We start from the raw sequence: 15,014 nt of genomic DNA on the forward strand, positions 1-15,014 counted from the left end.
AGTTTGCTCAAACTCAGGTCCACTAAATGCTATCTATCCAGCGCATCCTCTGTCATCCCCTTCTCCTCCTGCGGGGTTCTCCAAATTTTGCTACTAGCCTCATCACCATCATCCTCTTTTGGGAACCTGTTCAACGTGCACAGTCTTGGGCCCCACTCTGAACCGACTGAATCAAATACCCTGTTGTTGCTGTTGTTCAGCCGCTAAGTCACGTCCGACTCTGTGACTCCATGGACTGCAGCCAGGCTCCTCTGTCCTCCACTATCTCCCCGAGTTTGCCCAAATTCATGTCCATTGAGTAGGTGATGCTTTCTAACCATCTCATCCTCTGCTGCTCCCTTCTCCTTTGCCTTCAATCTTTCCCAGCATCAGTCTTTTCCCATGAGTTGGCTCTTCACTTCAAGTGGCCAAAGTATTGGAAAGCTTCAACATCACATACTCTACAGTCTGTTTTATGAAACCCTCCAGAAGATTCTGATGTGCTGAAGTTTTAGAACCTCTGTGGTAAAGGCAATAAATCAGATTTAGGTTCATCTCCTCAATAGCAGCATGAATAGGTTAACAGGTGAAAAAGTTTTCCCTTTCAGATACTTACCCCTTTCCTGACAACCCTCCCCCCCGTCACTTCTAGTCCACAAAAATGTTTGCACATTTGGGAAGGTAAGAGTTGAGCCACATGGTTTGAATCCTGACTGGGCAACCTCAGAAAATTGGTTAACTTCTTTGGGCCTCAATTTCTTTAACTGGAAACAGCACTTGTGTCTGACAGGACGGCCTGGAGGAGTTACTTTAAACCTGGAGCACCCAGACAACCAGTACAGGATCTTGCCTCTGCATGCTCAGCCCTGCAGTGTGTAATGCCTTCTTCATGAGGCGCGATCTTCCCAGTAATCAGGGAATTTAAGCAGGGCAGGTTTGACTATTTTCCAGACTAGCACAAGTTTGAGTCAAAAATTCACAGCTACTTTTTATGTTTAAAACATTTTGTCTGAGAAGAACGAAACCATGGAACATCATTTCACCCTGGTCCGTTTTTTTTTTTAAATACTATAGATTCTCAGTTTAATTTTTATTTTATTTAGAGAGCTAACAGTTTCATTTAGAGAGTTAACAGTTCAGTGCTGTTCTTCCAACTGTGTTTTGGGAGAGCTAGTTCTAGAAGAGGAAGTTTCATCGATCAGTATCTTAAGCTCAATAATTTTTTTTAATCTGCTTAAAGATTTCTAGGTCTGCATCCTTCTTACCTGCAAGTGATATATAGCAATAACTTGTTCTGGACCAAAATGGAGGAATAAAGCAAAGATTGTCATACAAAATGCAGTCAACCTGAAGAACAAGTTAAATTGCATGACAAGAAACTGTACTCCCTGTTCTCATACTTTATCTTAGAATTAATTCCTAGTGGATTAGTAAGAGAGGGCTTCCCCTCCCCCATCACAATTCCCAGCCAAATTTCAGGAGGTACCTCGTACATACCATCCTCTGTAACTATCCTTCTAAGTGCTTCTATCTCTTTAAACACAGCAATTTGGATTTTCCCTGAAATGTGTGACTGAGGTCTGACATTCTGAAATTGAAGCATTCACTTTGGATGTTTCAGCCCTTCCCCTTCTGGCAAGGTAAAGTTAACAAACAAGAATAGTGACCGGTTCTGTGACTTTAACAAGGCTTGAGGTCCACCCTAGACTCCATTCTTCTGTTATTATCCAAGCTACCTTGTTAATTTATTTCTCAGCTTAATTGAAGGATAATTGATAAATACATTTTAATGGAATGCTTTCTTCCCATTAAGCCCATATTTCCTATGGTAACATAAAATCCTACAGTTCCTACAAATCTATTTTTTAGCAACATCTGTTGAATGAATCATTTATTGTTTTCCCCAAGAAAGGAAAAGTAATAGACCCAGTGGTGTTAATAAAGGCTAGAGTGTGGGGGAAGTGTCAGTTACTCAATCCTGTCTGACTCTTTGCAACCCCATGGACTGTAGCCTGCCAGGGTTGGCCATAGGATTTCCCAGGCAAAAATACTGGAGTGGATTGCCATTCCCTGCTCCAGGGGATCTTCCCAACCCAGGGATCAAACCCATGTCTCCTGTGGCTCCTGCACTGCCAGTGAATTCTTTACTGTCTTGAGCCACCACAGCAGCTCAAATTCATCCTGAAGCTTAGGGTGTTCAGATTGCTCATACCTTCAACTGATATGGCCAACGCTTATTTCAGCTGGTACCATCAGATTTCCCCAGTGGTCCAGTGGTTACGAATCTGCCTGCCAGTGCAGCAAAATCCTGCTCCAGGAGGATTTCACAAGCTGCGGGGCAACTCAGGTTGTGTGTTGCAACCAAGGAGCCTGCACACCCTGGAGCCTGTGGTCTGCAACAAAAGAAGCCACTGCAATGAGAAGCCTGTGTACTGCAACTAGAGAGCAGCCTCCCCCGCCCAAATTAGAGAAAGACTGCCGGCAGCAATGAAGACCCGGTACAGCCAAAAATTAGATATATGTTTTAAAAATTAAAAAAAAAAATTGGTACCATCCAAACTCAGAATAAAGTGTTAGTTTATAACCTCTTGGGGTTAAATGGGAACAGAGCATCCCAGGGTAGGGTTGGCTTCTTTATCTGTACTCGACTTTTGGTTTAGGGAGGGAATCGGCATTGTCCAGGTCTGCCACACGGAAGAGGCGGCTGCAAGCTGTTAAGAGCGCCTGCACTCCAGCAGGGGAACAGAGTGCCTGCCCTTTTCATCAGGATGCGGGCGTTTACCTCTCCTTCTTCACCTATCAGATCCTTAGTGATTCCCATGACTTCCTGGTCTTCAAGACCCCCTTGTCTGCCAGAAGGGCTGGGAGGCACACTCTGATTTTCCCTTTCAGATATTCACTGAAGCTAACTTGGCACAAGACTCTCATTTAAATTGTAAGATGTAAATATATAGCCCTTTTCCAAGGGCTTTCCTGGTGGCTCAGATGGTAAAGAATCTGCTTCCAATTCAGGAGACCCAGGTTCCATCCCTGGGTTAGGAAGATCCCCTGGAGAAGGGAATGGCCATGCACTCCAGTATTCTTGCCTGGAGAATTCCATGGACAGAGGAACCTAATGGGCTACAGTCCATGGGGTTGCAAAGAGTCAGACACAATTAAGTGACTAACACATACACACACAGCCTTATTGAAGGTTTTACTTTCTGTGGTCAACCTTCATCCTATTAAATGGAAAATTCTGGAAATAATTCATATGTTTTAAATTGCAGCCATTCTTGGTGGCATGATGAATTCCTGCACAGCCCACTCTATCCCTCCCAGGTGTCAATCATCCCTTTGCCCAGTGTATTCTGCTCGATAGTCACTTAGTAGCCATCTGGGTTATCAGATGGACTGTCAGAGTACAGCAGTGCTCAAGTAACCCTTATTTTACTAAAAATGGTTCCAAAGCACAAGAGCAGTGATGCTGGCAATTCAGCTATTTTCTTACTGTTTAATTTATAAATTAAACTTAAGTATGGATGTATAGGAAAAAACATAACTTCTATGGAGTTTGGTACTATCTGTTCACATTCTTGGGATGTATCCACTGAGGGTAAGTGGGGAGGGACTACTGTAGTTTTTTTAATCAGTGGATTATTTGTATTTAATAATCTAGGTTGATATAGCCTGTATTTGTGTCATCTTTAGGCAAACACTTTGACCTCTTTTTTCCCCCTTTAACAAAAAAAAAGTTCAATAAGTCAATGTCCAAACTAACTTGTGGTCAAATTTTGACTCTTCATAGCTTCTTCTTATATTGTTTACTCGTTTGATTCTCACAGTTTTATGATCCAGTGCAGTTACTGTCTTCATTTTACAAATAGAAAAGGTACCCCCCAGGTTAGGGGAATTTGCCCAGAGTTCAGCAGGTACAAGAGGAGATACAGCAATAAAGTGACTTGGGCAATGTTCTCTAATCACCCTTCCTGCCTCTTTTTTTGGCAGACAAAGTAATACAGAGATAAAATCATATACCCATTTAATCAAATGTTTATTCAATGAAAGTATGTATAAAAACTTTACAAATCTTAGAACGCAACTATACATGAAGTAGGATGACGGGATATTCAGTTTTTAACATACACATACAGCACAGTTATTAACTGTTCTTCCCTTTCCCCTTCGGTCCTTATTTCTGGCTCCTGTTTTATCCTGTGAGACCATTCTGTTATTGGCCTAAAGGAAGATTAATGGACAACTTTTACGGCTTTCAGGCCAATGGAGGAAATTTCAGGTTTTTTTTTTTTTTTTAATGGGAGACTAAACATCAAAATTAAGCTTTTTCCCAAACAGCAATTTTTTGTCCTGATTTTTCTCTGCCATTTTTGATGCTTCAGTGAATGTTGCCAGTAACTATCAGCATTAACATTTAAAGTCATTAAAGTTCCTACATTTGCTCACAACTTTCCCTGTAAGATGCATATTCTTGTATCTCTCCCCGACCCCTGCATACTCACACTGATTTAAAAGCAGTTGACTGGTGCTAAAAACAAATTTACCACTGGCAACTGCTAGAATGGCATATTGTTTTCTATTCAGAAAGACAATCTATAGAATGGTACTTTCAAGTCTGATTTTTAAAACAACCAAGAAATTTGTTGGAAACTGAAACACATATTTTGTTGTTATTCAGCTTTGAAAAAAGCCAGCAATTAGATAAGGCATGTGCATTAATTCACCTGTTTACAGCAAGTATCCACGCATTTTCTCTTCCAAACACACAGACCCACAGCTTGTCATGTTTTACCCAAAAATTAAGATTGCCATCACATTATTACTTTTTCTCTTTTGTGTTTTGTTCAAGTAGATTTCTCAACTAATGATTTTTCCTAACTGGACATAATCTCAAAGGATGCATTCTGAAATAAGACACCTGGAGGATAGCTACTAAGAATGTTTTCTTGGGTTTGAAGTTTCCCCACACCTCTAGATTTTGCATAGTTACAGAGCCCCACTGTATCTCTAAGAAGCATGCTGTATTTTTCAGACATTGTCTTTCTGAGAAGGGAGACTTATTACCCAGGGAAAGTCATAATTTTAGCTTGCCAAATTGCATTGGAGTTGTTTTGTTTTGTTATATACCCTTCATTAGTTCCAAGTAGGTTTTTAAATCATCTAAAACTTCTCCAAGTCTATGAGCTTATAAGTACTACTGACCATTATCTTTCCAATATCCCCTGAATTAAAGAAATATGTTCCAGGTTTATAATGCACAGAGCCTTTAAGAGGAGGGGCTGGGGACGGGGCAGGAGGGGTGCGGGGAATGGGGCCGGGACCTCTCTGTATCATGCCATGGAGAACAAGAGTTCTGAATTGGGGGAAGGGAAGTAAGAGAGTCTTTGTAAAAATGAGTTTTTAAAAAGATAAGTAACATTCAGTCTAACAACACTGTTTCCTGTTCCTTTTTGATGGAAGCCAACACCGGGTGGTCGGGTTCCGTCACTTCGGAGTCCCCACTGCCCAGGAGAATGGACCGCCCCTCCTCCAGGGCGAACACGTCTGAGTTCTGGTTTTGGCATGAATGTTTAACCACCTCATTGGGAGTGGAGAACGTTTTGTCACACAAGTTGCATTTGTAGGGTTTGTTCGTCTGTACCAACATGTTGTCCATCTGGCTGCCTTCCTCAAAGGTGCAGAGCTCCAGAGTCTGTTTGTCCACCATGGTGTAGGTGTCGATGCTCTGGTTGAGGCACACGTGGCGGGCCGCCTGGTTGGCCCTGCAGAAGCTCTTGTCGCACGTGCTGCATTTGAAAGGCTTCCCGGTGTGGATGTACATGTGCTCCCGCCAGTGGCTTTTCTGGATGAACTTGCGGCCGCAGATGGTGCACTCGTACTTGCGCCGCTTGACCTCCCGCTCCTGGTCCGCCTGCTCCAGGTTGTCAATGTCCGCGATGTCCGAGGGCGGCGGCGTCTCCGAGTGCGGCTGCCCATCGATGATGGGCGAGTCCGAAATGTGCTGGAGCTCGCTGTCGCTGATGATGCCAGCCTCTGGCACTTCCATGGCATCTTTGCCGAGGTCCGCCGCGTTGCTGCACAGGGACAGGGGCACGCGGCTCTCGCCAGGCTGGCTGGCTGTGAAGGGGACCCCCGTGTGAATCTGGAGGTGCTCCCGCAGGCTGCTCCGCAGCGTGAAGCGCCGCCCGCACAGGTGGCAGGCGTAGTACTTGGGGAAGCTGCCGTTCCTCTTCATGATGCTCGGCTTGACGTGGGCGATGGTGAGGGGCGCGGGCTGCTCGTCCGAAGAGGAGGCTTCCAGGTTGGTTTCCTCCCCGGGGGGCGGGGGAGGAACGGGCGTGGAGACGAGGTCGGGCGACAGCGAGGTCTGCAGTGGGTCTGAGGGGGTCATATGTGTCCGGTTCACCTGGCTCAGGTTGGAGGGCAGCTGGGAGAGCTGGGAGGCCTCGGGCCCCTGCTCCTGGCTCATCCGGGTTGCCTGCGGCCGTGGCTCTCGGCCAAGTTTCTCAGGCGCCGAGGTGATCTTGGTGGCTTGTCTTAGCTGGTGATCTGCGATCTGAATGCCGTACAAGGATGACGCCAGTGGGAAAACTTGGTCGGGATGAGAAAAGGCTCCTTGGCTGGCCAGGCTGGCCTCCTGGATCAGCGGGTAAGCGTGCAGAAACTTGATGCCCTGCTCCAGCCGCACCGGGTCGATCAGCTGCGGCGCCATCTTCCCTGTGTACATGAGGTGCAGGAGATAGCTGAAGATGTCCGGCTGGATGTCGGTGGGTTTCAAGCGGACACACTCACTGAAAGAGACAAGAGAAAAGTCTCAGTGGATGTCAGTCAGTGACTCAAGTGATTCCATAAAACCCGAGAGAAAAACCAGGAGGGCTCTTACCGAGGCAAATGAAACAAGACCCATCTCCCATATCTTACTGTGAGTTTCATGAACTGGAACACTCAAAAGGGTGTTCAATGGGAACGTATGCAATTTAATTCTAAAACTTATAGGTTTCTTAATAGAACAGACAGGAATACAATAAAGATATTTTAAAGGACCGAGAAAGGGTAATTCATGTTAAAGAAATATGGTATCTTAACTCATAGACTCTTGAAGTAGTCTTTCTCCTAGTAACCTATGTAAAATTGTATCATTTATAAACAACTGTATTTTATGGAGAGGATCCATTGTTGAGTGGCCCATGACCCAGTAAATGGTTAAGAATCCCTGATGTGCATATCTTTCAGCTAAATGTCTAGGACTTTATATTGATTCAATGCCATCTGGAGCGCAACAGATCTTTTAAGATTAAGAGTCACACAACATAACGTAGGGGGGTTAGACTGGTGCCTAAAAGCAAGACCACAAAAGTAAGAAAAACTAAATCTCCTGTCCCTGCTCTGAACCCCTCTGATCTCTCCAGCACGAAGGGCAGAGTGCAGCAGACCTGGGAATAATCAGGAAGGCGAGCCACATTCCAGCTCCAGTGGAGTCTGATCACCATCCCAGTATCGCTGGATTGCATGAAAAGCAGTTATGGGACAACTCAGTTGTTTATCAAATACAATCATCCTCATCATTGGAACTGCAGCTGGGATTTATAGGCATTTTCTCATTGAATTGCCATTAATTTGCATTTTAGAGCTTCCCAAGTGGCACAGTGGTAAAGAATCCGCCTGCCAACGCAGGAGACTCAGCTTCAATCCCTGGGCGAGGAAGATCCCCTGGAGAAGGAAATGGCAACCCACTCCAATATTCTTGCCTGGGAAATCCCATGGACAGAGGAGCCTGGTGGGCTACAATCCACCAGGTCTCAAACAGTGAGACACAACTGAGTGACTCAACAATTCACCTTTACAGATAAGGAGTTGAGGCTCAAAGGGATTTATACTTTGCTCAGTATCAGTGTTAGTAAGTGGTGGGGCTTAAATTTGAGTCTAACTTCTAAGCCAAGACACCAAGATTCTTTGGACCATTAAAACAATCCTGTGTAGAAGAGGCAGATCTGGAATGATGATTGATATGGAAACCGAGATTCCCCAAGGTTCAGTGGCTTATATAAGGTACCAAAAGGAGTTGTGGCCAAACTAATGGTCTAACTTGCAGACTTCAGTGTCTGCATCATCCTAGAAACAGAGTGCAGATTCAAGCAGTAATAAAAGCTCCCGAGAACCCTCCCTAAATCATCAGTAAATAAAACCTGACACATCACCATAAATCGATGAGAGATAAAGATCTACATGAGGTGTAAGTGCTGTCACCTACTGAGTGAGTATATTCTACTGACAATGCATTTTTCAACCTCAAAGACATCTGCCTTGAATGCTTTTAGAATTTATAATCATTTTTCATTATACCACTTATTACTATTATGACTCTTTTTGGGTCCTTTAGCTATTTACTGTAAGTATTTTCCAATATGCTAAAATAGTAACAGTATAATCTCTTCTAAATTTAGTATTTTATTCTGTTAAAAAAAGGGGGAGGCAAGTGACTATTAAATGGCTTTTAAAGCTATTTGTGATAAAATATACTTGAATAATTACTGTATTACCATCAATGTGTATAAATTTCAAGATGCCTGCATACAAATAATCATGTGTAAAATGTCTGACTATAAAGTATAGAAGGCTTTATAGAATATATTCTTTATAAGCAAAGATCAAGCATAAACTAGTACCCCTTTGACAACAGAAAGGGAAAGAGCTTTTGTGACTGTTTTTAAAAACACACAGATCACTCATGTCTTTATTTGGAGACTTTGTTATAGTCCTTTCAATTATTTATATTCCTTTAAATAGGAATGCCAGTGCAGGTGGTCCTTTCCTTTAAGCCAAGGTAAATGCCAACAATATTCTGTGTATAGTCGAACATATTGAGATGCCCTAGTGAAATTCAATATTCAAAATAAACCTTCAGGGATTTGGTATGGTGAAGAAAACTTTCATAATGTAAACAGTCAACTCCGCATTGAAGACTGAACTGGCGGGGAATCTTTCCAGGGCCGGGCAGAGGCTAGAGAATGGGAAGCCACAGGCCTTGAAAGATGCAAATCACCCCCAGGAGCCCAAAGGGCGCCTTTTGTTCTGTGGGGACTTGTGTGTTCAGTTGCTCAGTCATGTCGGACTCTTTATGACCCCATGGACTGTAGCCTGCTGGGATCCTCTGTCCATGGGATTCTCCAGGCAAGAATACTGGAGTGGGTTGCCATTTCCTCTTCCAGGGGATCTTCCTGTCCCCAGCTTGAACCCATGCCTCCGGGATCAGAATTCTCTACCGCCCAGACACCGGGGAATGTTACCATCTGTGGGGATGGAATGTTGCTTCAATCAGGAGGAAGGATGGTGAGTCCCCCTGCCTCCATGCCAAAGAAAAAGGAAGGGCGGAAATCCCAAGCCTGGCTAGATTTTTCAGCCTCCATGAAAGGTAAATCCCTAGCGGGGTCCCTTTCCAGAAAAACTCTGTTGTAAATTTTATTATTTCCCCTTACTGGTTATTGTATAAGTTGAGTTGTCCTCTGTCTATTGACTGTGAATGGAGATGACTGGTTAGTAAGCCTCTCAAATTTTAATGAACTTTGTGCAATTTCTGAGGGCAAAGAAGGGATGGGGTTGGGGAGGCCCCATCCACACTTCAGCCAGGCTTACAGGGAGGAAAAACTCCCGGGGGACAGGTGAGGAGCCCCAGGCAGAAAGCAGTGGAGCCCTGGGGTTTGCGGTCAGCACCCAGGGCCCGGGGAGGTTTCCAGACACCAATTTATTTTGATTTGTTCATCTTCATCTTTCTTTTCCTAAAGCAGAAGCACATAGACACACTCAAGACACTAAAAAGTTATTTTAAAAAGCTCCTTATGTCACATTCCAGCCATCAGTGTCCTCCATGGCTATCCCTCCCAGGCAGCCAGACCTCCTGTCAAATTGCTCGGCTTGCTCGAGGCCACTCTGGTCATGTCCCAGGCTTTGGGGAAGGAAACTGCTGTCTACAATATACTTACACATAAGTGGTTTAGTTTGCAGGTGTATGTTGGACGTAACACTTTTATGGAGGAAAAATACAATTTTTGCACAAGCTACAAGCCCTTCCTAAAAACTTCCACAGTCATTTACATTTTTAATCTTTCCTTCACTAGACCCTTTAAAAAGTAAAGGATGAGCTTAAAAGACTTTGAAAATAAGGATTTAAAAATAATGTTTTAAAAAAAGTAATGTGAGAAGCTATCAGAAGTTATTCTTAGGAAGCATCCATAAAGCAGAGACATCTAGTGGTAACTGCAGACATAAAACACTCTCTGTGTGAAAAACTATTCTTGGTCTCCCTACAGTTGCTGCTGTTGTTCAGTTGCTAAGTCACATCCGACTTTTTGTGACCCCATGGACTGCAGCACCGCAGGCTCCCCTGTCTTCCAGTATCTTCCGGAGTTTGCTCCACTTCATGTCTATTGGGTCAGTGATGCTATCTAACCATCTCATTCTCTGTCACTCTCTTCTCCTCCTGCCTTCAATCTTTCCAGCATCAGGGTCTTTTCCAATGAGTCGGTTCTTTGCATCAGGTGGCCAAAGTATTGGAGCTTCAACTTTAGCATCTCTACAGCAGTCAGCAGTTAAAAGCAGGGCTCTGGTCTTTGCCTAAGCATTCTCCCTTCGCAAACAGTACATGCCAGCTCCGGGGCAATAACACACTGCTGCTTAAACTTCGGCCCCGATACCACACTCCTTTGTTAGAATGGTATTTGCTCACTGGTCTACACTTACACTTCCTTGGGATCACAAAGAGTCAAATAGGACTTAGTGACTGAGTAACTACACTTATAGTCAGTTTCCTGCATCTATTTAAAAATCATTACATTGTATTCTTTTATTCCTCAAAATGCAAACCGGCCCCTTGGCAAGACAGTTGAATTCACTGTGTTGAGACTTCCGGTATCCATTAGCAATAAAGGAACAGGGGGCATCCTTAGGGTCCAAAGATAAAGCAACCTCCACCTGCCACTAATCCTATTAACCACCCATTCTGCTCCTGCAGACATCTATCAAGTGGCTATTATACACAAATCCGTGAACTACAGGCTGTGACTTTCAAAACATTTGTAGAATGCCCTCCAGCATCTTACAAACAAGGAAGGGAGGCAAGGACACAAGTAACAACAACAAAGGGGAAATGTGTTGCTCTTACAAAATGGCTTTGAATAAAGTGCTCTGAGAGGTTAAGAGAGGAAAAGACTGATTGCCTGATCATTTCAGCTCACTTGATTGTTGGAGGGGTGGGGGTGGGGGTCATGGAGATGACCTACAGCCACGGACTATGGCTCAGGGACTGGGCAAAGGCCAACAAAGAGTGGTTCCAGTGGGGGATGGAGTGTCCTGAGGGGGTGCCTTCAGAAACTGGCTGGAAGGAGGTCAGGCTCCCTGCCTGCTGGGCCTTGAAAGACAGAAAGAAGAATCTGTGTGCTACTTTGACATGTGATGAGTGTCCTCTAAGGTTTCCAATCAAAAGAATAACACAATCTGATAGGTTCTGGAACAAAGGCACATGCCAATCAAAGCAGTGCTTAGGAATATTAATCTGATAGTAATATGGAAAATGATTAGGAAAAGGAAGTGAAAAGGGAAGGAAAAAACGAATGTGAAAGGTAATTGTGAAGAAAACATGATTTGGGGGCAGTTTTAGAGAGACTTTAAGTATGGGTTACTTGAAGATGAAAAAATAAAATAGAGAAGCCAGAGGCACTTCTGGGCAGACTTAATTCAGCTGTAGTCATGCAAAATGAGATAAAAGAGGATATTTAATTCTAGATGTCCAGCAGACAGCTTGGGGCCTAGGGAAATAAAGAGTTCTGGAGACAGAGAAAGAGCAAGGCCAGGGCTGTGAACTGGTTTCCAGTACAGGCAAGGTCCAGGAAAAGAGAAGCGCCCGTCAGGAGAGGCAGAGAGAGCAGCGAGGAGACTCAACTCACCAAAACTGCAGGAGGCGCCTGTGGAGAAGGCAGAAGAACAAGGGGGATTCAGAGTCATCAAAATGCAGACGACAACCCTGAAGAAGGAAGGAAACAGGCGCAAATGCTGCAGAGGACACGGGCAACAGTGACTGGGAGGACGGCGGGGTTCTGATGAAGAGGTGACCTTGGGAGAAATGAGGGCCGTGGGGTGATGGCATGGAAACCGCAGTCCCCGTGGAGACAAAGAGTGCAGGATGAGGAGTGGGGAAGTGAGGCCATAGGTCACCCTCTGAAGAACTTTCACAGTGCAACAAGGAGAAGCAGCACCACCAGGCAGGTGACAGCAGTGTCGCCGAAGTGCTGAGCCTTCACAGACTCGGGGATGCCTGGGAGGGTACCAGTTAAAAATGAAAAAATGCAGAATAGAAACTACGGCGAACCTGGGAACACGAGGGCAGCAGGAGGATCATCTTCCTTAGAAACCAGGGGCTCTTTTCTCGAAGACAGGACAGATGGGGAGAAAAAAAATAAGGAGATGGAGTCATTTTAGGGGAGAAAAGAAGGACACGGTGGGAATTCATGCTGTCAAGCTTCTCATTAGGAGACTAAAGATAAATACTCAAAGTCCAATTGTGGGTAGGGGGAAGGGGAGACTCAGGGCAGGGCTGGAGGAGGACGCTGCTTTCCTAGTGGACCCCAGGCTGCTGATCTGGACTGGGTCGGGGGAGCCCCAGTGCGGCTGATTGGAGGTGGAGGGGCTCCCTGAGGCAGGTGAGGTCACGAGGGACTGGGAGCCTAGGGAGAGGTCATGAGAACCATGGTCCTGATGAGGGCAAAGAACAGGTTCAGTGGGAAAGAGGGCCGTGGAAGGTCAGAGGCTACAGTCATTAGATTATTATCAACCACGTTAGTTACCTGGTCTGATGGACAAACAACATCTTAAAGTAATTGGAGAATGAAGCAAGAACTGATTTGTGTGCCTTGAAGTACACATCGCCGATGGCAACCGTGCAGTCACACAGGAAACCAAACTCTCGCTGAGCGTTTAACTGTTGCAGGAGAATAAGTCCATGGTTGGCCAAATCCATTTTTTAAAAAATCTGCAAGGCAAACAATTTTTTTTTTTAAGAAAGGTGGTTCACAAATCAGTATGTGTCCTTATAGTCACCAACAGTAATGATCACGGCTAATAGGTCAGGCACTGTTAGAAACGTGATATAAATTCAGTCTTCACAACAGCCCTGGCAAGTAGTTCCATCATTTCTCCCATCTTACAGATGATGAAACTGATGGGGAATTCGGGGACTGCATGCTTTGCCCGAGTTTATACAGATGGTTTAAGTGTGGGAACCAGGAGCCGGACTTGAATAGTCAGCCTGCCAGACAGCAAACATTTCTGGGTCTTTGGTCTTTGAGTTTAAGATTTCAAATGCAAATTCTAATGATCCATTAGAAGTTGTCAAACCTTCCAGAGAGATGAGTAAATTAAGGTGCTGGTCGGGGCACAGCAGAGTAAGACAGAAAGATCTCGGTAAGTCTGGGCAATACTCCAGCTCCTGCTGTGTAGACAGGGAAGCCTTGGCAGGGCTCTAATAACCCCCACATCCCTTATTCCTCAAGGGTTAGGACACAGGACAGGTGCTCTTCTCCCTCTTTTGTGGAGGAGGAAATGGGCTTCAAGAAGGGTAAGTAGTTAGCCAGGGCCATCTGGTCAGATGGTGGGGGGCGGGGTGGGGAGTCAAAATTTAGATCTGAATCTTCAAAATTCTAAGTTCATTATTCCTCCTTTACTCCAGCAAACCACATAGCCTCAATCTAACTGTATCAAGGGAACTGCTTCTGGGGGAGCAAGTACATTGCATCAGGAAACTGCTCCTTCCCATGGGCAAATAGCATTCATAAAAGCCGAGCACACATACATCAACATTATACTTAATAACACAGTTAATGGTGAGAAAGAGCAAACGCTTTCTCCTTACAGTTGAGGACAAGGCAAGGATGTCTGTTCCCACTATCCAATACAGTATACTATTCAATGTAATTGTTTCAGCCAGCACAATAAAGCAAGCAAGGAAATAAAAGGCTTACAGACAGGAAAGGAAGAGATAAAATTGTCCCTATTTGCAGATGACATGACTTTTACATAGGAAATCTCAAAGTATCTACCAAACCTCCTGGAATTATTAAATGACTTTTGTCATGCCACAGAATACAAGATAAACATATAGGTCAATTGTAATTCTATATACTAATGCTGAACATGTGGACACAAATTTATTTATTAGAAATAAATCATTTACAATTACAAAAAAATGAAATACATAAATGTTAATCTAACAAAACATGTATAGGACTTGTATACTGAAAATTGGAAAAGGCTCATGAAAGAAATCAAAGATCTAAATAAATGAAGAGACATGCTGTAGGAAGACATGTAGACATGTTTAGGAAGACATAATATAAATCAGTTTTCTATATTGATATATGGCTTTGCTATAATTCTTATCAAAATCCCAGCAAGACTTTTTTTGTAGATACAGACGAGAGTACTTTAAAGTGTTTATGTAAAGGCAAAGAAACTAGGATAGCTAAAACAGTGCTTAAAAAGAGGAATAAAGCGGGAGGAATCAGTCTAATTTTGAGAGGTGTTACAGAGCTATAGTATTCAAGGCTGCACGGCACTGACAGAGGGATAAACACACAGATCAGTGGAACAGAACTCAGGTGTAGACCCACGGAAATATGTACAGTAGATCTTTGACAAAGGCACAAAAATAATTCAGTGGAGAAAGAACAATTTTCAAAAATGCTGTGGGATCCAATAGACTCTCATAGACGAAAAAGAAAGCAAAAGGAAAACAGAAAGAAAAAGAATTTTAATCTGTCTCGTATCTTACATAAAAATAACTCAAAATGCATCACAGATTCAGATGGAAAACACCAAACTATAACTTTTGAGGAAAAACATGGGACAAAATTTAAAGAGGCTCTAGGATTCATCAAACATACAGCCTATAAAAGGATAAATTGATAAACTGGACTTCATAAAAATTAAAAGGGCTTCCCAGAGGGGCTCAGTAGTAAAGAAAGTGCCTGCCAACACAAAAAACTCTGGTA

The 15,014-nt window shown here is 43.8% G+C and overlaps 1 protein-coding gene across 9 annotated transcripts in view; it reads right to left on the reverse strand.

Moving 5' to 3' along the window:
* Positions 1-3,995: 3,995 nt before the first annotated feature.
* ZBTB2 (zinc finger and BTB domain containing 2) overlaps positions 3,996-15,014 on the reverse strand; it is a 28,653-nt gene continuing 17,634 nt past the window's right edge. For 2 of the 9 annotated variants that reach the window (XM_086318327.1, XM_086318328.1), the window contains exons 2-5: positions 12,813-12,997; positions 12,338-12,393; positions 11,916-11,992; positions 3,996-6,767 (exon numbers count right to left, since the gene is read on the reverse strand). In XM_086318327.1, coding sequence (XP_086174453.1) covers positions 5,396-6,767; positions 11,916-11,992; positions 12,338-12,393; positions 12,813-12,891 — 1,584 coding nt within the window. In that variant the 5' untranslated portion in view covers positions 12,892-12,997 and the 3' untranslated portion in view covers positions 3,996-5,395. Of the gene's footprint in view, positions 6,768-11,915; positions 12,222-12,337; positions 12,394-12,812; positions 12,998-15,014 lie in introns of those variants that run through there. The other 7 variants (XM_086318331.1, XM_086318332.1, XM_086318333.1 and 4 more) reach the window with 6 other exon arrangements.

This window comes from Bos grunniens, chromosome 9 (genome assembly GCF_055505025.1).
Source record: "Bos grunniens cultivar Pamir isolate PY7600 chromosome 9, Bosgru_T2T1.0, whole genome shotgun sequence".
Lineage (NCBI taxonomy): Eukaryota > Metazoa > Chordata > Mammalia > Artiodactyla > Bovidae > Bos > Bos grunniens.